Below are 18,426 nucleotides of genomic sequence, written 5' to 3' on the forward strand. Positions count from 1 at the left end.
TTAGTTCAGTTAACCATCTTGACCAGTTTTGACCATAATTTTATTTAAAATATATAATACTTTTTATAATACTCTTGCGGAATCTGTGAAAATGTGAATAATTCTAACAAAATTAGAGAGATCATACAAAATTCATGTTATTTTTTATTTAGTACTGTCCTGAGTAAGATATTTTACATAAAAGATGTTTACAAAAAGTCCACAAGACAAATTTTTTTGTAAAATAACCCCCTTCAAAAATTTGGGAACCCTTAGTTCTTAATACTGTGTGTGGTTACCTGGATAATCTACGACTGTTTTTTTTTTTTTGTTTGTTTGTTTGTTTGTTTTGTGATAGTTGATCAACTGGGCAGTTAAACTGAGCACTGTTCTTTAGAAAAATCCTCCAGGTCCTGCAGATTCTTCAGTTCAGCATCTTTTGCATATTTAAACCCTTTCCAGCAGAAATTATTGTTTTTTGCATTGAGGACAATTGAGGGACTCAAACACAACTATTAAAAGGTTCAAACAGTCACTGATGCTCCAGAAGGAAACACAATGCATTAAGAGCCGGCGGGTGAAAACTTTTGAACACAATGAAGATGTCCAAATTTTTCTTATTTTGTTGAAATATCTTTTTTTTCCATTTAGTACTGCCCTTCGGAAGCAACAGAAGATACTTGCATGTTTCCTGGAAGACAAATTAAGTATAATTTACCTTGATCTTCAGATTCAAAAAGGATCTTAATGCATTGTGTTTCCATCTGGAGCATCAGTGAATGTTTGAACCTTTTTAATAGTTGTGTTTGAGTCCCTCAGTTGTCCTCAGTGTGAAAGACGGATCTCAAAATCATACAGTCACTGCTGGAAAGGGTTCAAATATGCAAAGATGCTGAAAAACTGTAGGATCTGCAGGACCTGGAGAATTTTAAAGGGGGTTGTTTTAATAATTTCAGCTATTGTTTTGTCTTGTGGACTATATGTAAACATCTTTTATGTAAAATACCTTACTTTGGACAGTACTAAATAAAAAATAACATGCATTTTGTATGATCTCTCTTATTTTGTTAAAATTGTTCACATTTTCACAGATTTTGCAAAGGGTTCCCAAACTTTTGTGCCACTGTAGATAATTTATGTGGCATCAAAACTACAGAGAGTCTCATTCATCCAGGCCATTAGTACTAGACTAATCCATCCAAGTGACTTATTCAGCAGACATCTGAAACTGTGCAGAGCAGCTGTCGGAAAGTGTTTTAGCGATTGTGTGTTGATGCTGAAGTACCGATTTGATATGACATTATTTCAATACGACAGTGCATCCCTGTGGAGATTTTGATGAGCCATACCCCAGAATCTTCTATTTTTCATGCATTACTGTGATGTTTTTTTGCAAGAGATAAAAGAGAAGATCTTTTGGTATAAAAGTGCGCCTCACACACCCTGTCCTTGCATGCTAGAATTTTCATATCATAACTGCTTTCAGCGCACAAGCATGCTGTCTTTAATGCTGCTCTGTTTAATGAAAGGCCTTTACGATAGCATAGAGAAAGCGCTCAGCCACAGCAGGGATCTCTGGGAAGATATAATTACCTGAGATGAGTTTTTACACCCATGATGCCCTGATCTCTGTAAACACTTTGAGTACTAATACAGTACCAACTTCAAAGCACGCTAATGACAGTTTTGCAAGCGCAGAGAAATGTTTTCACTACCATTAGGGAGGCCAGAGTAAGAAGCGAAATTGCATGTGAGCGTTTGATTATTTTGTAACAATGCTTGTCCAAGTAGAGGAGTGTATAATTTCTCTCTGATGTAGCGGTGTTTTTCGGCATTAACGCGATTATGCATTCATGCGCATAGCTAATGACTCGTATCGCCCTCCTGAGTGGGTCTGTCTCAAGACGTTTCAGAAAAGCCTGAGATGCACCTTCATGCTGACACACGCTACACACCCCCTCAGGTGCACAAACTGTGAGGTCTGTTTTGCACAGAATCTGCAATTTACTGCAATGATTAATCATCTCGTTCTAGCAAATGAGTATTTTTCCCAGCATCGTTAGTATGATTGGGTATTCTTTGAAATGTAACACTTTATGAATATTACAACATGCTACTATTGCATGTTAACAGCTTAACAGCTTGTTAAGATTTATTCATATATATATATATATATATATATATATATATATGTGTGACCCTGGACCACAAAACCAGTCTTAAGTCGCTGGGGTATATTTGTAGCAACGGGCAAAAATACACTGTATGGGTCAAAATTGATTTTTCTTTTATGCCAAAAATCATTAGGATATTAAGTAAAGATCATGTCTCATGAAGATATTTAGTAAAATTCCTACTGTAAATATATCAAAACTTAATTTTTGATTAGTAATATGCATTAGTAAGAGCTTCATTTGGACAACTTTAAAGGTGATTTTCTCAATATTTTGATTTTTTTGCACCATCAGATTACATATATTCAAATAGTCGTATCTCGGCCAAATATTGTCCTAACAAACCATACATCAATGGAAAGCTTGTTTATTAAGCTTTCACATGATGTATATATATAGTAAAGCAGCTTTGCCTGCTGAAAGAATGATTTTAAACTAGCTAGTTAAGCTAGCTAGTTTCCAGAGCTCATTAGGCTGGTCTGTTTTGGTTTTCAAGTAGTTAGGGGCATTTTTCAGTTGGCTGACCAGGCTAAACTAGCTGGTTTAAGCTCACCACATGGTACAAGCTTAAGGTATAAATTGTTTTTTTTAGAACATAATAGCTAGTTACTGGTCCAAGGTGTTCTAGGTGTTCTAGCTTGACCAGGAGGCTTCAGTTAACCATCTGTGACCGTATAATGACTGTAAGTGATTTTTGATTACAAAATTAAAATCTCTTTAAACCATTCTAAGATGGTTAGCTAGTCTCCAAGCTTGTTAGAATGGTCTATTTTGAGCTTAACCTGGTTTAAGATAACCGCATTATACCAGCTTAAGGTTGTTGTTTTAGAACATGATAGCTAGTTTCGGAACATGTTAGTGGTCCAAGGTGCTCTTTAAACTCTAACTAACCAGCTAGACCAGCATGGTTTAGTTAACCATCTGGACCAGGTTTGACCGCATAATGTAAGTGAATTTTGATTTGTTTAGATGACAGAATTTACATTTTTGTGTGGACTGTCTCTTTAAACCAGTCTAAGATGGTTAGCTAGTCTCCAAGCTTGTTAGAATGGTCTGTCTTGATGGTTTTTTTTAGTTGTTTGGGGCATTTTTCAACTGATTAGACTAGCTAAACTAGCTTAGCCTGGTTTAAGCTGACCACATTATACCAGCTTAAGGTGTAAGTTGTTTTTTTAGAACATGATAGCTTGTTTAGAACATGTTACTAGTACAAGGTGCCTACCAGCTCTAACCAGCATGCTTCAGTTAACCATCTAGACCAGCTTTGACCAGATAATGACTGTAAGTGAATTTTGATTTGATTAGAATTTTAATTTTTGCATGGACTGTTTCTTTAAACCAGTCTAAGATGCTTAGCTAGTTTTTAAGCTTGTTAGAATGGTCTGTTTTGGTGGTTTTTAAGTTTTTAAGTTTTTTTTTAGAACATGATAGCTAGTTTAGAACATGTTACTGGTCCAAGGTCCTCTATCAACTAGACCAGCTTGGTTTAGTTAACCATCTAGACCAGTTTTGACCACACAATGTAAGTGAATTTATATTTTTGTGTGGACTATCTCTTTAAACCAGTCTAAGATGGTTAGCTAGTCTCCAAGCTTGTTAGAATGGTCTGTCCTGATGGTTTTTTAGTGGTTTGGGACATTTTTCAACTGATCAGACTAGCTAAACTAGATTAGCCTGGTTTAAGATGACCACATTGCACCAGTTTAAGGTGAGTTGTTTTTTAGAACATGCTACTCATCTGTGGTGTTCTACCAGCTCTAACCAGCTTGACCAATATGCTTCAATTAACCATCTAGAGCAGGGATAGGAAACGTTGGACCTGGAGTGCCGATGACCTGCAGAATTTAGTTCCAACTCTAATTAGGTGACAGAATTTAAATTTTTGTGTGGACTATCTCTTTAAACCATTTGAGTGGTTTAAGGGCATTTTTCAGATGATCAGACTAGCTAAACTAGCTTAACCTGGTTAAAGCTGACCACATTATACCAGCTTAAGATTTTTGTTTTAGAACATGATAGCTAGTTTAGAACATGTTACTGATCCAAGATGCCTACCAGCTCTAACCAGCTAAACCAGCATGCTTCAGTTAATCTAGATCAGCTCTGACCAGATGATGACTAAGTGAATTTTAATTTGATTAGAATTTAAATTTTTGCATTTACTGTCTCTTAAAACCAGTCTAAGATGGTTAGCTAGTCGTTAAGCTTGTTAGAATGGTCTGTTTTGATGGTTTTTAAATGGTTTTTAAATGGCCTTTTTCAGTTGATCAGACTAGCTAAACTAGCTTAACCTGGTTTAAGATGACCACGTTGTACCAGCTTAAGTTGAACATGATAGCTAGTTTAGAACATGTTACTAGTCCAAGGTGCCTACCAGCTCTAACCAGCATGCTTCAGGTTAACCATCTAGACCAGCTGTGATCAGATAAAGATTGTAAGTAAATTTTAATTTGATTAGATTTTATTTTTTTTTTGCATGGACTGTCTCTTTTAACCAGTCTAAAATGGTTAGCTAGTCTCCAAGCTTGAATAGTCTGTTTTAATGGTTTTTGAGTGGTTTGGGGCATTTTTCAACTGATCAGACTAGCTTAACTAACCTACCAGCTTAAGGTGTAAGGTGTTTTTTAGAGCATGATAGCTAGTGTAGAACATTTGCTCTACCCGCTCTGACCAGCTTGACCAGCATGCTTCAGTTAACCATCTAGACCAGCTTTAATCAGATAAGATGGTTAGCAAGTCTCCATAGCTCATTAGACTAGCCTGATTTGATTAATTTAATTTGGTTTTGGGCATTTTTCAGCTGATCAAACTGAGAGGCCTACTTAACCTAGTTTAAACTGACCACAGTTTACCATCTTAAGGAGTTCCATTTAGTTTTTGGACCATAATAGTTTGGAACATGTACTGGTCCAAGGTGTTCTACCAGCTCTAACGAGCCTGACCAGCATGGTTCAGTTAACTATCTAAACAAGCTTTGACCTGCTGACTGTAAAAAAGAAATTGGGTCATCATTTACTTACCTTACTGTTGTTCCAAACCTGAATGACTTTCTTTCTGCTGTGGAACTTAAAATAAAATCTGAGCAAAACTGTTTGGTTACCAATATTCTTCAAAATATCTGCTTTTGTGTGAAACAAAAAACAACAACGTGAGGATGAGTAAATGATGAGAGTATGTTCATTTTTGGGTGAACTGTCTCTTTAAACCAGCTTGAGACCATAAATGACTTTCTCAGATATGCTAAAACCAGGTAAAGCCAGCTCATGTGTCATATATCTGCAGACGACGACATCACATCTGTTCATTGGCTCTCCTTTCACAGTCCAGGTGCTGTCATTTTATACCGCCATCATTGTGCTGATTCGTTATCTGCTAGACCACAATGATGAATCTATGAGGCACCCGAAACAAGTTTATGATGTGTAACACACTTTACAATATGACATAACGGCATCAATTGGATCTCCTTTGTCCCAATAAAATGACTATCACGATACATGTTGCAGCAGAGCAGAATTAGGCTCAGAAGAAGAGGACAGGAAAGGGTTTTACTGCAAGGCTGGCAATAAAAGGCTGATCTTGTCAGCAAGGCCGGGCCCAGTGGAGCCGGGCGGTATGGAGGCAGGAAAATGGGATTAGATTAGCCTAGCTGCACACTGCAACATTATGTCCCTGAAACATACATCACTGAGCTTAATAAGGGCACATTAGCGGCTACGCGTTAACACTTTCTTTGGTTTCTGTGTCTCTCTACATGTCACTAGCAGAGCCAGGAATCTCAGTATGCGGATATAAACATACTAAGCTGATTGTGAAATGTGTTGCTGCTCAGTGTATGAGTCTATAAGCAGTGTTTCAGCATCACTATTCTGAGCAGTTGGATTTTATGAATTAAAGGCTATAAAAAGCAAATATAAATGCACGAATGTAGACTATGCTATACGTTGTGTGCACATAAAAGCTTTAATTCACTAGAATTCAAAAGTTGACTAATATTTTAAAATATTATTACAATTTAAAATAACTGTTTTCTATTTTAATATATTTAGGTGTTCAAGCACGTAGCGCTGACTTTATAACCCTATTGTTATTGTTAGAATGCCCAAGGATCAGCATTCTCCAGCTAAAACCAATCGGGCAGACCAAACTGTAAGTCGTAGAGACTTGAAACTTGGAGGGATGGAAGTACTCACACCCTTTACAACATCACCAAGGCTCACCCCAATCGGCCTGACGGTGCCGCTACAGCGATCAAAAGTACAAAATCGCACATAACTTAGATTTCATTGTCACCCTGGCAAAATTTTCTGGTATTTTGGATTTGAAAAACATACTTTTGCGAACTAGTCCTAGGTTTTTCACCCGATCGCAACCAAACCGGTGCAGAAAGATCCTTCGAAAAGTAAATATCAATAATTATCACGACAGGACGCCAAGACATAAAAAACGTAAAAACTATGAACCTGTTAGTCCGATTGACTTGGAAATTGGTATGCTGTGTCTTTGTCCAAAGTACCACAAGTGTCTACGAGGACATTTGTGTTTCTCAAAAAAACATGGCTGTCATCGGCCAATGAAATTTGGGCACCTACTAGACAAGGTTAACAGAGGCTGATCGGAACAAACTCAGTGGGCCTGTTTGATTCATGGCCCTAAACGTCTGTGAAAAATCTGAAAGAAATAGGCTACTAGGTGGCACTAATGAGTTTTACACCTCTGTAATCAGGTGGCGTTTTACACATACACATTGTATTTATAATATGATAGATCGCCTCATTTTAAACAACTTTGCCTCAAGAACCACTACTGTCAACCAAATCAAAAACTAATTATTCAGGATTATTTAAATAAACTACTTGCACACTAGTCCTAGGTCTTTCGTTCAATCTCAACAATACCGCTGCAGTACAGTTCTCTAGACTCTGGATGAATAAAGGTCATTTTAAAGGAGTCTGGCCAATTATATCCAAAAGCCTATAAATCCTACATAAAAACTCAAAACTTCATTAAACTAGGTGAGCACATGTGCACAGGTGATTACAAACAAACATGCAAAGTTTAATGGAGATCAAAAATCATCATATTTCTATGGTAAATTACCTAGATTTCCAAAAATGCTTTTTTAAATAATTTATTCAGGTGGTTACAGGCTTGCTAAAAAATATATCTTTTTTATATACTAAATGCCTTAAAGTGCTTAAATCCCAATAATCGCTGCTTGCAGCTATATTTTAAAATGTAATTTATTTCTGTGATTCAAAGCTAAATTTTTAGCATCATTACTCCAGTCTTCAGTGTTACATGATCCTTCAGAAATCATTCTGATGTGCGGATTTGGTGCTCAGCATTTCTTATTATTATCAGTGCTGAAACAGTCATGCTGCTTATTATTTGTGTGGCATGACTGAAAAACTCTTTTTAATTAAAAATGTGCTTTTTTTACCCAATATTTATTATATATTGGGTTGAAACATATACACTGTTAAAAAGGTGCTTTACGATGCTATAGCATTTTTTATTTAAATAGTTCCATAAAGAACCATCAACATCTAAAGAACCTTTCTGTTTCACAAAAGGTTCTTTGTGGTGAAAGAAGGTTCTTCAGATTATAAAAAGGTAAGAAAGAGATGGTTCTTTATAAAACCTTTGACTGAATGGTTCTTTGTGGAACCAAAAATGGTTCTCATGGCATCGCTGTGAAGAACCTTTTAAAGCACCTTTATTTTTAAGAGTGTACTTATCACGCTTTGTTTTGAGGTTCCATTTGAGTTAAAATGATACTTAGGATGTAAACAGCAAGGTAGCTCACTATATTTTGGAACAAAACTTGTGTTCTTTGTTGAAACTGTGTACTGTTTTACTGCAGTAATCTAAACTTTCCATGACACGGATAAACAAAGACGTTGTGGTTGAGTGACTCACTTGTTCTTTTGTTTCTGTCTCTTTTTCTCGCCCGTCCCTGTCTCTCACATGCTCACTCTTCCACCCATCCTCTGTCTTTCTCAATCTTTCTTTCCATCACACAATGATCCGCCGCTGCAGGCGACTCGCTGCTCAAACACAACGGGATGAAATTCACTACTAAGGACAAGGACAACGACCACTCTGAGAACAACTGCGCGTCCTTCTACCACGGCGCCTGGTGGTACCGCAACTGCCACACCTCCAACCTCAACGGACAGTACCTGCGCGGCCAGCACACCTCGTATGCCGACGGCATCGAGTGGTCGTCCTGGACGGGTTGGCAGTATTCGCTGAAGTTCACCGAGATGAAGATCAGGCCAACCAAGGAGGAGAGTAAATGAGCGAGAACTAGAAAACTCGACTAGAAGAGCTCAGAGATGGCTGTAGGTGTTAGAGACACTCGATGCAGAACGCAAGAACTTTCCGGCGACACCTTCTTTCTCATGTTTGTTTCTATCCATCTTTCGATCCCGTTTTCCCACCATCTTGTAGTGTTTGTGCAGATGTTTTTCTCTTGATCTACTGTTCACATCTCTGAATATTATTACAAAACATTGCAGGTATTGTCAAAAATGTACTAATGGAAAAAAATCGATAGTTGTTGTCTAAAAAAAAGAAAAGATAAAAAAAACTTCTGTAGCTGTGAAATTTAGCAAGAACGTGTAGCTTTTCATAAAAATAAAGACTTTTAACTCTTCAGACATCCGACGGAGAGATCCGACGCAGCTTGTCCTATGTTATTTCCGTTCCGTGCTTAATCAATAACTCGTAGTTAAACATGACAAGGTTGCTATTGGTGTGTCCAGCCCCTGCTGCAATGTCTGGGAGGTAACTAGATTTTCCCACATGTCGGGTAAATACATTATTGACCACCAGAGATGCTCAAAGAGAATATGTGTCACAGTGGTGGCTTTCAGAGTGATGGGTCACTACAGGCGCATTTTTCACTCTGACAGGTCAGTCGGTGGAAGGTTTATCAATGGAGAAGCAGAACACAATAACCCTTTGGTGTTACTGTCGGATAGAAGAGTGTTGGATTTTATCTTATGCACAGTAGGTCAGATTCACCTGAAATCACAATGAGATGGATTGACGGAGCTTAAGGCTTAATCTTGGAGAAGATCTGAGAGCTGAACTTGGGTTGAACTGCTTCTTTCTTTTTTTTGTTGTTGATGTGAACAGACTCTTCTGTTTTAATTGTCAGATCATCCTGCCGATCATTTTAGTAGCTTATTTAGTAGCTCATTAGTTTGCCGCCAATGATCTTGTGTTAATTTAATGCCGCTTGTTTCAGGCAAATTGTGAAGTTTCCTAAAATCTTTTGCTAAAAGGAATAGTTTACCCTAAAATGCAAGGGGTCATGATTTAAATTGCATTTAGGCATTTAAAGCACACACATTTTATGATAGTATAATTAATGTTTTGCCTGTGCTTGATTTGTTTTGGAGTCTCTTAAAAGTGTAAAATGAACTTCATATACAACAGTTATCAGAGCTGGGTAGTAACCAGTATTGGGCATGTTACTTTAAAAAAGTAATTAGTTATAGTTACTACTTACTTCTCACAAATAGTAACTGAGTTACATCATTATAAAAGTAACTATTGTGTTAATTAAAAAAAAAAAAAATTCTAATATGTCAAATAACTTTGATGTCCCCAATATAAAATATGTTAAATGAAAGAAATGGACACTAAATAGAATAAATTATTACTATAAAACATTTTACACTAATATACACTATTTTAATGTTGGGACAATGTGAGAGACGCCTATCAAATTTAATAACTTATTGTAAATATTATCAACCCTCTACGGACACCTTGGCAATAGAATCACCACTAGCTAGTAAATATTTGATAATTTAGCATTAAACTTTAGTAATTACAAAAACCATGTATGAACGCATATTTGTCATGTTGACTGAACTTAGGACTGGTGGTGGTGCTTAAGATATTGTTTGTAATTTTGTGTTTCTGTAAAAAAGGGAAAAAACTATTTAAAAAAACAGATAAGATAAATCTACTACGAAATCTACTACTAATAACAATATAAACTACACCAAGGATAAATGAGCTGCTGGGTTCAGGAAAATACCCTGGTTTGACAGGAAAATACAACAAAGAATATTATTTCAGGTTTAAGAAATGTTTCAACATTGCATCAGCTCCTGATGAACACATTGATTTTTATTTGAATTATCATTGGTTATTTAACTATGTATTACTATGTCTTTGGAAGGCTTTGGAACCTTCTTTTACCTAATATATCTACTTGAAGTACCCCTAAGATTTTAAAAGAAGTATTTTAATAATTAAGTATTGCATTTGCATGTTCATTGGTTCTCTTACGTTGGTTATGGTCTCATGACATTCAGGTAAACAAATAAAATATTTAATTTTGTAGTAAGTTTTTTTTTTATTATTTGATTGATTTTAAAATTAATATTGATTTATTTATAATTTAACACTTTTTTATGATTTAATTAATGATTAGTCTTTCATTTTTTTTTTTTTTTGTTAAACTCATAAACCCCCTGCAGTTCCATCACAAACACCAACATGACATAATGAAAAAACATGACATAATATAATGTTTAATACACTTTACGTTGTGAATGACAACAAATATATTTTCTTAATCTTTGTATTTTTATGTCAACAGCCACAATATTATCCTATTTAAATCAATGTGATAAGTGAGTTAGGTCAAAAGTAATCTAAAAGTAGTCTGATTATATTACCTAAAATTTTTGTCATGTAATTTGAAATCAGTAATGGATTACAATTTGTAAGTAATCTACCCAGCTCTGACAGTTTTGTATATGAAGAGTTCAGATGCAAAAGCATTTAAGTACATCTGAGGTTTTTCTTTAAAATTAGCATTTCTTTCTGGTTACTTTGTATAGGTTTCTATGGAAGTACTGGTACTTCTAAATGGTTTGAGGCTGGGATTTATCATATTTGATGTGAAAGTACTAGATGAACACGTACTATATTTTGAGAGCGTTCACTCAGTATCATTTTGATTTTTGACATTTAGAGGCTTTTGCATTGGAACTCTTCGTATATATATCTCATATATATATATATATATATATATATATATATATATATATATATATAACAATATATATAACAGTTCTGACTCCAGCTCTTTCTTCATGTTACATTGTTACACCAGTAGGTGGCAATAAATTACTTTTTATCTTTGTGAATGAATCATTGATTCACTTGACCAAGTGATTTATTCAGGAACGAAACAAATGGCTGTTTTTATGAGTGAATCATTGAATCATTTACTCACCTGATTTGTGCATAAATATGCTGATTCATTCGGGAAGGAAAAAATGACTCTGTATGTGCTGAATCATTTACTGATTTGTTCAAAATAAAGAATCATTCAGGAAGAAATGATTCATGCTGTTCGTTGCCATGTTTGTTGAATCTGTTTTCATTGCTGATAAAGTATCTGGCAACACAGTCTGAGGAAAATGTGAGTTACTCAATACGATTTTAACGTTATTTAACTGCTGTATAAAACCGTGAGGGTAAGTGTCGCTGATTTTTGGGTAAACTATTCCTAATATTGCATCTCTATCTGTTTGTATTTATTTGCTTTTTTATATATGCATACTTGATTCACTAATTTCTCTTTTATTTAATTTATGGCACTGACAATGAGCATATGCTACCTTTTCATACAATCAAGCTGCAATGTCCTTTTCCATTTACATGTGTTCTATGTGTCTTTGCATTAGTTTTGATAACACGTCAACCTGCTGTTTTATTTGTACACTAATGCCATCCTGACCCAGTGTTTAGATTGTGTGTTTAGCTTTATATTTGTTGTGTACATTAATTATCCTATCAAAAATGAACATTGTCTGCACTTTAAACAGCAACATCAAATACTCATTTGTGTTTCAAAACGTTTTACAATCTCTTTTATATCTATATTGGAAGGAATTTTAAAAAAAAATAGTTTTATTAATCAAAGAATAACTAATCCCTCAGAGTATTTTAAAAATGCAAAGCATTTAAGTCTCAACCTGCTTTATTGTTTATCCATGTTTCAATGGCCACTTTAGCGTATATACAGCAATGCCAACCCCTACTGAAAAACCAGTTCACCACCATCAGAGGAGCTCAAAACTACAACAGAGCGAACAGCTGTCACAGCCCAACCAAACTGACACGTTTTGATAAAGTTTGTGACACGTTCTTGCTCAATAAAGAGAACCACAGGCATTTCTGTGAGGGGAAATTGCTTAAGATGAACGCCACTATGTAGATTGAGTTTCACGGTCAATTCTCTCTGGAAACCGTAGGAGGGCTTGCAGTGAACTAGTTGTCCTGATGTACTAGCATACACATGAAGAGAAAACGCCAATAAAATAGATCACCTCACCTCATCCCGCCACTTTTTTTCTTGCTCTCCGCAGGTATTTTAAAAGAAATGTTGTTCTTTTCGGGTATGAAACTGATAAATGTAAGATGTGGACTGAAATTGGTTTTGTTGTGCCGAAGGAGAGAACATGCGACAGCTACTGCTTTTGGGGAAAGACGTATTCTCACAGCCCCCAGTTGCTTTCTGTGAACTTCTTGGAACTCAGGAACCCCTGCTGATGGCCTCTCAAACTACACCTGTCTGCTGACGGCGTTTGCCAGTCATCCATGTAAATAATTTAACCGTGAAATTGAGCATGTCTTGCAGTATAACAACACCCCGGGATGACAAGAGGACGTATTCCTTTTCTTTACACATCCTGCCCTTCCTAACATCCCTTAGACCTACAAACTCATCCCTTCTGACCAGCTATGAAAGCGAACGCAGATCTGTACTCTATTTGCATTTGATATGCTCTGCTACTTTTTGGGAATTACGATGGACTCATGTTTCATTTTAGGTCTTGTATTAGCAGTATTTTTTGTTGATCATTAAAATGTGTTTAATGTTCAGAGTGACATTTAATAATAAACATCCACAGTTTCTAACATACTCGCTTGCAATGTGACTGGAGCATTTCCTCTGACAGATGAAGTAAACTAATTCCACCTTAGCAATTCGGGAGTGAATGTCAGCTGAGGTCAGCTCATTAGCTGGTAATTGACTAGGTAGGCCGAGAATAGCCTTTTTTTATGCGAATATTGCGACTATCACATTTGCCTTGCTTTTAAATATTTGCAAGTGTGCCAATCTCAGGCCTAAATGGAATAATGAGGCTCTCAAGTGATGAATGTTTCAGGAATGTCGTGAAAATGTATGACATTAAATGGAGGAAAGGACAGATTTAGCCTTTTTCTCCGACTCTCCTTGAGTGTGGAAAGGAAAAACGGTTAATATCTGGCAATCATGCAACATTCATTTTCATAAGATGACAGTAGTCTCCTTTTTTAACATTATTGTTTTATTTCCTAATATAACTACATAAATCCTGAAACATAATAAGACTGGATGTGAAACAATCTAGGATTTTGCATTGTTTAAGGCACTTTTCATTAATTTTTTGTGCCATTACTTGTTTTTATTAGATGTGCTTGATGTGTTACCATTATGTATAACATATAATTAACCAAGCTTGAAACGTAACCACAATAAATAAATAAATAACTTTAAATAATAACTCAATGTTTGAGACTTTGGATTTCCAGATATTGGGCAATTAAAATAATGCTATATAGCCCATATTTGTTGAGTTGATATTCAAGCCATTGATTATTAAATTATTTTAAATTATATTTCTTAAAGTTGTGACACGACATATATCAACAAACTGTGGACCTTTTTACTGTATTATTTAACTCACCCTTTTAAAACGATTCATGGAAAGTCCCTTAGTAATAGAACAATAATTTCCCGAAAAGGTTACTAGCGCTGCAAAAGGGACATTTCACACGAAATTCTATTAAAATTGAAGAATGTCTGCCAATACACCTTGTAGAACAATAACACCAAAAAAATTTATTGCAACAGCACTAAAAAAATCCAGTATGCAAAGGTTTTACTCGTTCTATTCTTTTATTAAAATTTCTGTTCATGCTTTCTAATGGTCTTAAAATATTAAGTTACTTTGAGCTATAAATATTCAGAATTGTTCAAAAGTTTGGGGTTGGCAAACTGATTTTTTACTGTTTTCGAAAGAAGTTTCTTATATGTGACCCTGGACCACAAAACCAGTTATACCTCATATAAAAGTTGAAAAAATAAGCTTTCCATTGATGTATGGTCTGTTAGGATAGGACAATATTTGGCCGAGATACAACTTCTGAAATTTTGGAATCTGAGGATGCAAAATAAAATAAGAGAAAATTGCCTTTAAAGTTGTCCAAATGAAGTACTTAGCAATGCATGTTACTAATCAAAAATTAAGTTTTGATATATTTATGTTAGGAAATTTACAAATTATGGAACATGATCTTTACTTAATATCCCAAAGATTTTTGGCATAAAAGAAAAATCTATCATTTTGACCCATACAGTGTATTTTTGGCTACTGCTATAAATATACCCATGTTACTTAAGACTGGTTTTGTGGTTCAGGGTTACATATGCTAACCAAAGCTGCATTCATACAATCAATAATACTGTTAAAATTGAAATATTATTACATAAAAAAATGTATTATATTGTAATATATTTTAAAGTATAATGTGATGCAAGGCTGAATGTTTAGCATCATTACTCTAGTCTTCAGGTTTACATGATCCTTCAGAATTGCTGCACAATTATTGTCAGTTAATGCACAGTTATTAATAATAACAAATTGGAAAACATTTTAAATAGTAACAATATTTCACAGTATTGGGTCATTTCACAAAATCGGTGCCTTTGGCGTCCCTAAGAAATAATCAAACATAGATTTAATACACGTAAATGTACAATTTAAAAACAACAATACTATATTTGCTTTAATCAATATTATGTTTAAAAAAAAAGTCAATTAAATATTATTTTAAATAATTTAAATAATGGTAAGGGTAAGGTTTTTGGCCTGTCCCTCACTATGATTTTTCATGATTTTAATTTGCAAAATGAAGGTCAAAATATATAAAAATCACATTTGCACATTGTTCTAAATGTAGTCTCATTGTTAATGGAAGTATGCATTTTTTCTATAAAATATAAATCATTTTACTGGTGTCCCCTGATTTCATGTCAGCCCTGTTACCCTCATCAAAAAGAACCTTGTAAAATAATGTACATTCAAGTGACATCATTTTTAGGATGTTACATTATCTCTCAGCCGGGATTCCAACACTTTAAACATAAGCATGTTTATCTTACTTCTCTATAATGTTCTATTTTTGGTGATTTTTGAGGCTTGACTGAGAAGAGGCCATCATGCAATGTCAATCCTGTTATCATTTTTAAAATGCAAATTTTAAAATACGTTTAGTATAATCAATATCTACAAGTAAAATCCTTTCAAAGTGTACAATATGTGGTTTTGTGAACTTGACTATTAGCTAGCAGTTAGCAAATTTGTTAGAAATCGTCAAACCTGTTACTTTTTAGAGTGGGTAACAGGGATGACATTGATTAGGTTTGACGCTGTTTTTAAAGATTGTCTGTGTAAAATCCAAACATTTTAAAGCTCACTCTCAGTGTATTATTGAGCTAATGCCTGTCATTCAGTGGCATATGAGTTCTAATTAAATTATAGTATTTAGTAACACTTGTATCGGTAACAGGGTTGACAAAAATACCAAAACGTGAGGTAGAAAAATAAGATAAAATAATAAATCACCTGAGATGGCACAGTACTATTTCTTATCATTTTAAGGTGTCTTCTTTTCATGGATATTTAAAAAATATTGATTAAACCTATTTTATTTTTCAGTTTTTGGCACTGATTTTGCAGAATGACCTTGTTGTTGTTTTTAATGTATTTTTATCACATAAATTCAGCCTTGGATAACTGCTATAAAAAAAACCTAAAAATCTGGACATATTCTTGACTGTTTTGTAAGATTGAATCATCAATCTCGTGTGGTGAAAGTTTGTAAGAGAATGACTCTGCAGGTCTGGCTTCCAAGAACAGTTGCAGTATCTGTGTTTCAGGAAGTGTTAGAAATAATGCGCATCTATACTCAGCAGAACTCCGGATCAAAACCAAGTGAGGGATGCATCAGAAGCGAGAGGCGTGCTGATGGAACGCTTCAGATATTCAACACTCAGCAAGTCATAAACACATCTGGCTCCTTATCTCCATCCCCCAAAATCCTTAACGCCCATACTTGTCTCCCACTCAGACAGATTTACAGAAGATGCTGCCATATACCTCGCCTCTCTGTTTCCAGCACGCGAGATGCCCGACCGGCCCGATCGATAAAGCCCATCGCATTTTAAGCTTTTGCATCATGAGGTTTCTATATTATTGAATTGCATCTTCTCACACTGATTCATGAGGGTACAAACATCTTCTTTTTTCACAGAAACCTCTCGGGCCCCTCACCAGCCACCTGCTGCAGTCATTTTGATGCACTGGTCCCGCATGTGATTGCTGTTTAATGAAAAACAGGCCGGCGTAGCCCTGCTCTCCTATTACAGAGTAATTGATTTGAGGTGAAGAATGTCCCTTGTAGAGGTGAATAGTTTTACCCAAGTCATTAATCCCTTCAACCAGATATTGAAACCCCCCTGACTGCCCTCTTTAGCAAAAATTATCTCCCTTGCTCTCTTTCCCTCACTGTCTTATCTTCTAATCGGCTGTCCTTCTGATTTGTCTCAGTTTAGACTAAATGTATGAACTCATAGCGTTTTACGGACCATCAGCAATTATCTGCGCCTTTCGAAATGAATATTTGGCAACGCGGTGACATTTACATGTTTAAGTGAAAAATACTTCTGGAGTCCGCTGTACAGTAAGGTTATGTAAACGTAAGCTCTATGACTAGTCTGACTGAAGTTTTTGACTTTCTTGCTATTTAAATGGGAGATTCCTGTCTGAGTAGCGAGCAAATGCAAGGGTCTTCTGAGGGTTTTTCCACTTTCTTTTGAAATGAAATGATGCTCATGTGATTAACAAGATCAATAATATATTCTCTAGGCGAGTGAATGGTGCTTAAGTGAAGCAGTCTGTAGGACAATTATATAGTCAAATATTCCAAGCGTGAAGGTCAGAGATTCAAACATGATGAGTTTCACAGATAATAAATGACACAGCAAAGTGTCTCTGCATGGTGTCTGTTATTCATCACCAGAGGAACCACTATTTGGTCAAAATATCATTAAGAATGACTTCATTTTACAAACTGAAACGAACAGTAATGATAGTTCAGGCTTGATTTTATTTAAGAGTAGCCTAGTATAAAAATAATGATGATACACAAGGATTAATATATATTTTACTTGTACCATTTATATACAGTACATTAAATAAAGCCAAGGTCGCTTTGCAAAGCATGATAATCAAAATAGGAAAACAGGATGAAGAGTATGCAAATACCTGGGAACTGTCACTTTTAAGTAATAGCATAAGACTTTTTTTTTCCTCTCTCTCTCGTTTTTTTATGGCTCCGTAATTTATGACGTGTCTGACACGCCACTTTCATGATTAACAGAGACTGTTGAGTATGAAAAGTAAAAACAACTGTGAAACGTGTCCACCACACTGGAACCGCAGGTAGTTTTTCAAACTGGGACTTTCCGTCTTTACGGATATGACGGCCAAATTCTGAGAAAGTGAGAGAGAGGCTGTAGCTCAACACCTAGTGCGCTTCCTACCTAGACAGCGTTTTTGGGCGTCGTTGGCGAGCTCCTAAATGACACTATTGTCGTGACGGGAAATTAGATTCATTTTCGTCAGTCGCTTCTCGGCTCATGACGAATCCGACAGGATTTGGTTCACTCAGAGTTCGGATCTCTCAGATTAAATCGCATTTGGAGAAACCGATTCATTGCCGACATCCATTATCATAAACATTTATTAACAAACGCTTTTTAGCAGTAATACGCAAAAGCAGTAATATTGTGAAATATTTTTACTATTTGAAAGAACTGGTTTTACTCTTTCCACTCTTTTTTTAATATCCATTCATGCTTTTAATGGTCTTAAAATATGAAATTACTTTAAGCTATAAATATTCAGAATTGTTCACAAGTTTGGGGTTAGCAAACTGATTTTTTACTGTTTTCGAAAGAAGTCTCTTATATGCTGACCAAAACTGCATTCGTGTGATCAAAAACTGTTAAAAATTTTGAAATATTATTACTTTTTAAAATAACTATTGTATATTGTAATATATTTTAAAATGTAATTTATTCCTGTGATCAAAACTACATTTTCAGTCTTTAGTGTCACATGAT

The 18,426-nt window shown here is 35.3% G+C and overlaps 1 protein-coding gene across 2 annotated transcripts in view; it reads left to right on the plus strand.

The window, feature by feature from the left end:
- fibcd1a (fibrinogen C domain containing 1a) overlaps positions 1 to 10,629 on the plus strand; it is a 155,161-nt gene extending 144,532 nt beyond the window's left edge. For both annotated transcript variants that reach the window (XM_051117639.1, XM_051117640.1), the window contains one exon: positions 8,196 to 10,629. In XM_051117639.1, coding sequence (XP_050973596.1) covers positions 8,196 to 8,458 — 263 coding nt within the window. In that variant the 3' untranslated portion in view covers positions 8,459 to 10,629. The remainder of the gene's footprint in view (positions 1 to 8,195) is intronic.
- Positions 10,630 to 18,426: the final 7,797 nt, after the last annotated feature.

This window comes from Labeo rohita, chromosome 8 (assembly GCF_022985175.1).
Source record: "Labeo rohita strain BAU-BD-2019 chromosome 8, IGBB_LRoh.1.0, whole genome shotgun sequence".
In the NCBI taxonomy this organism is placed as follows: domain Eukaryota; kingdom Metazoa; phylum Chordata; class Actinopteri; order Cypriniformes; family Cyprinidae; genus Labeo; species Labeo rohita.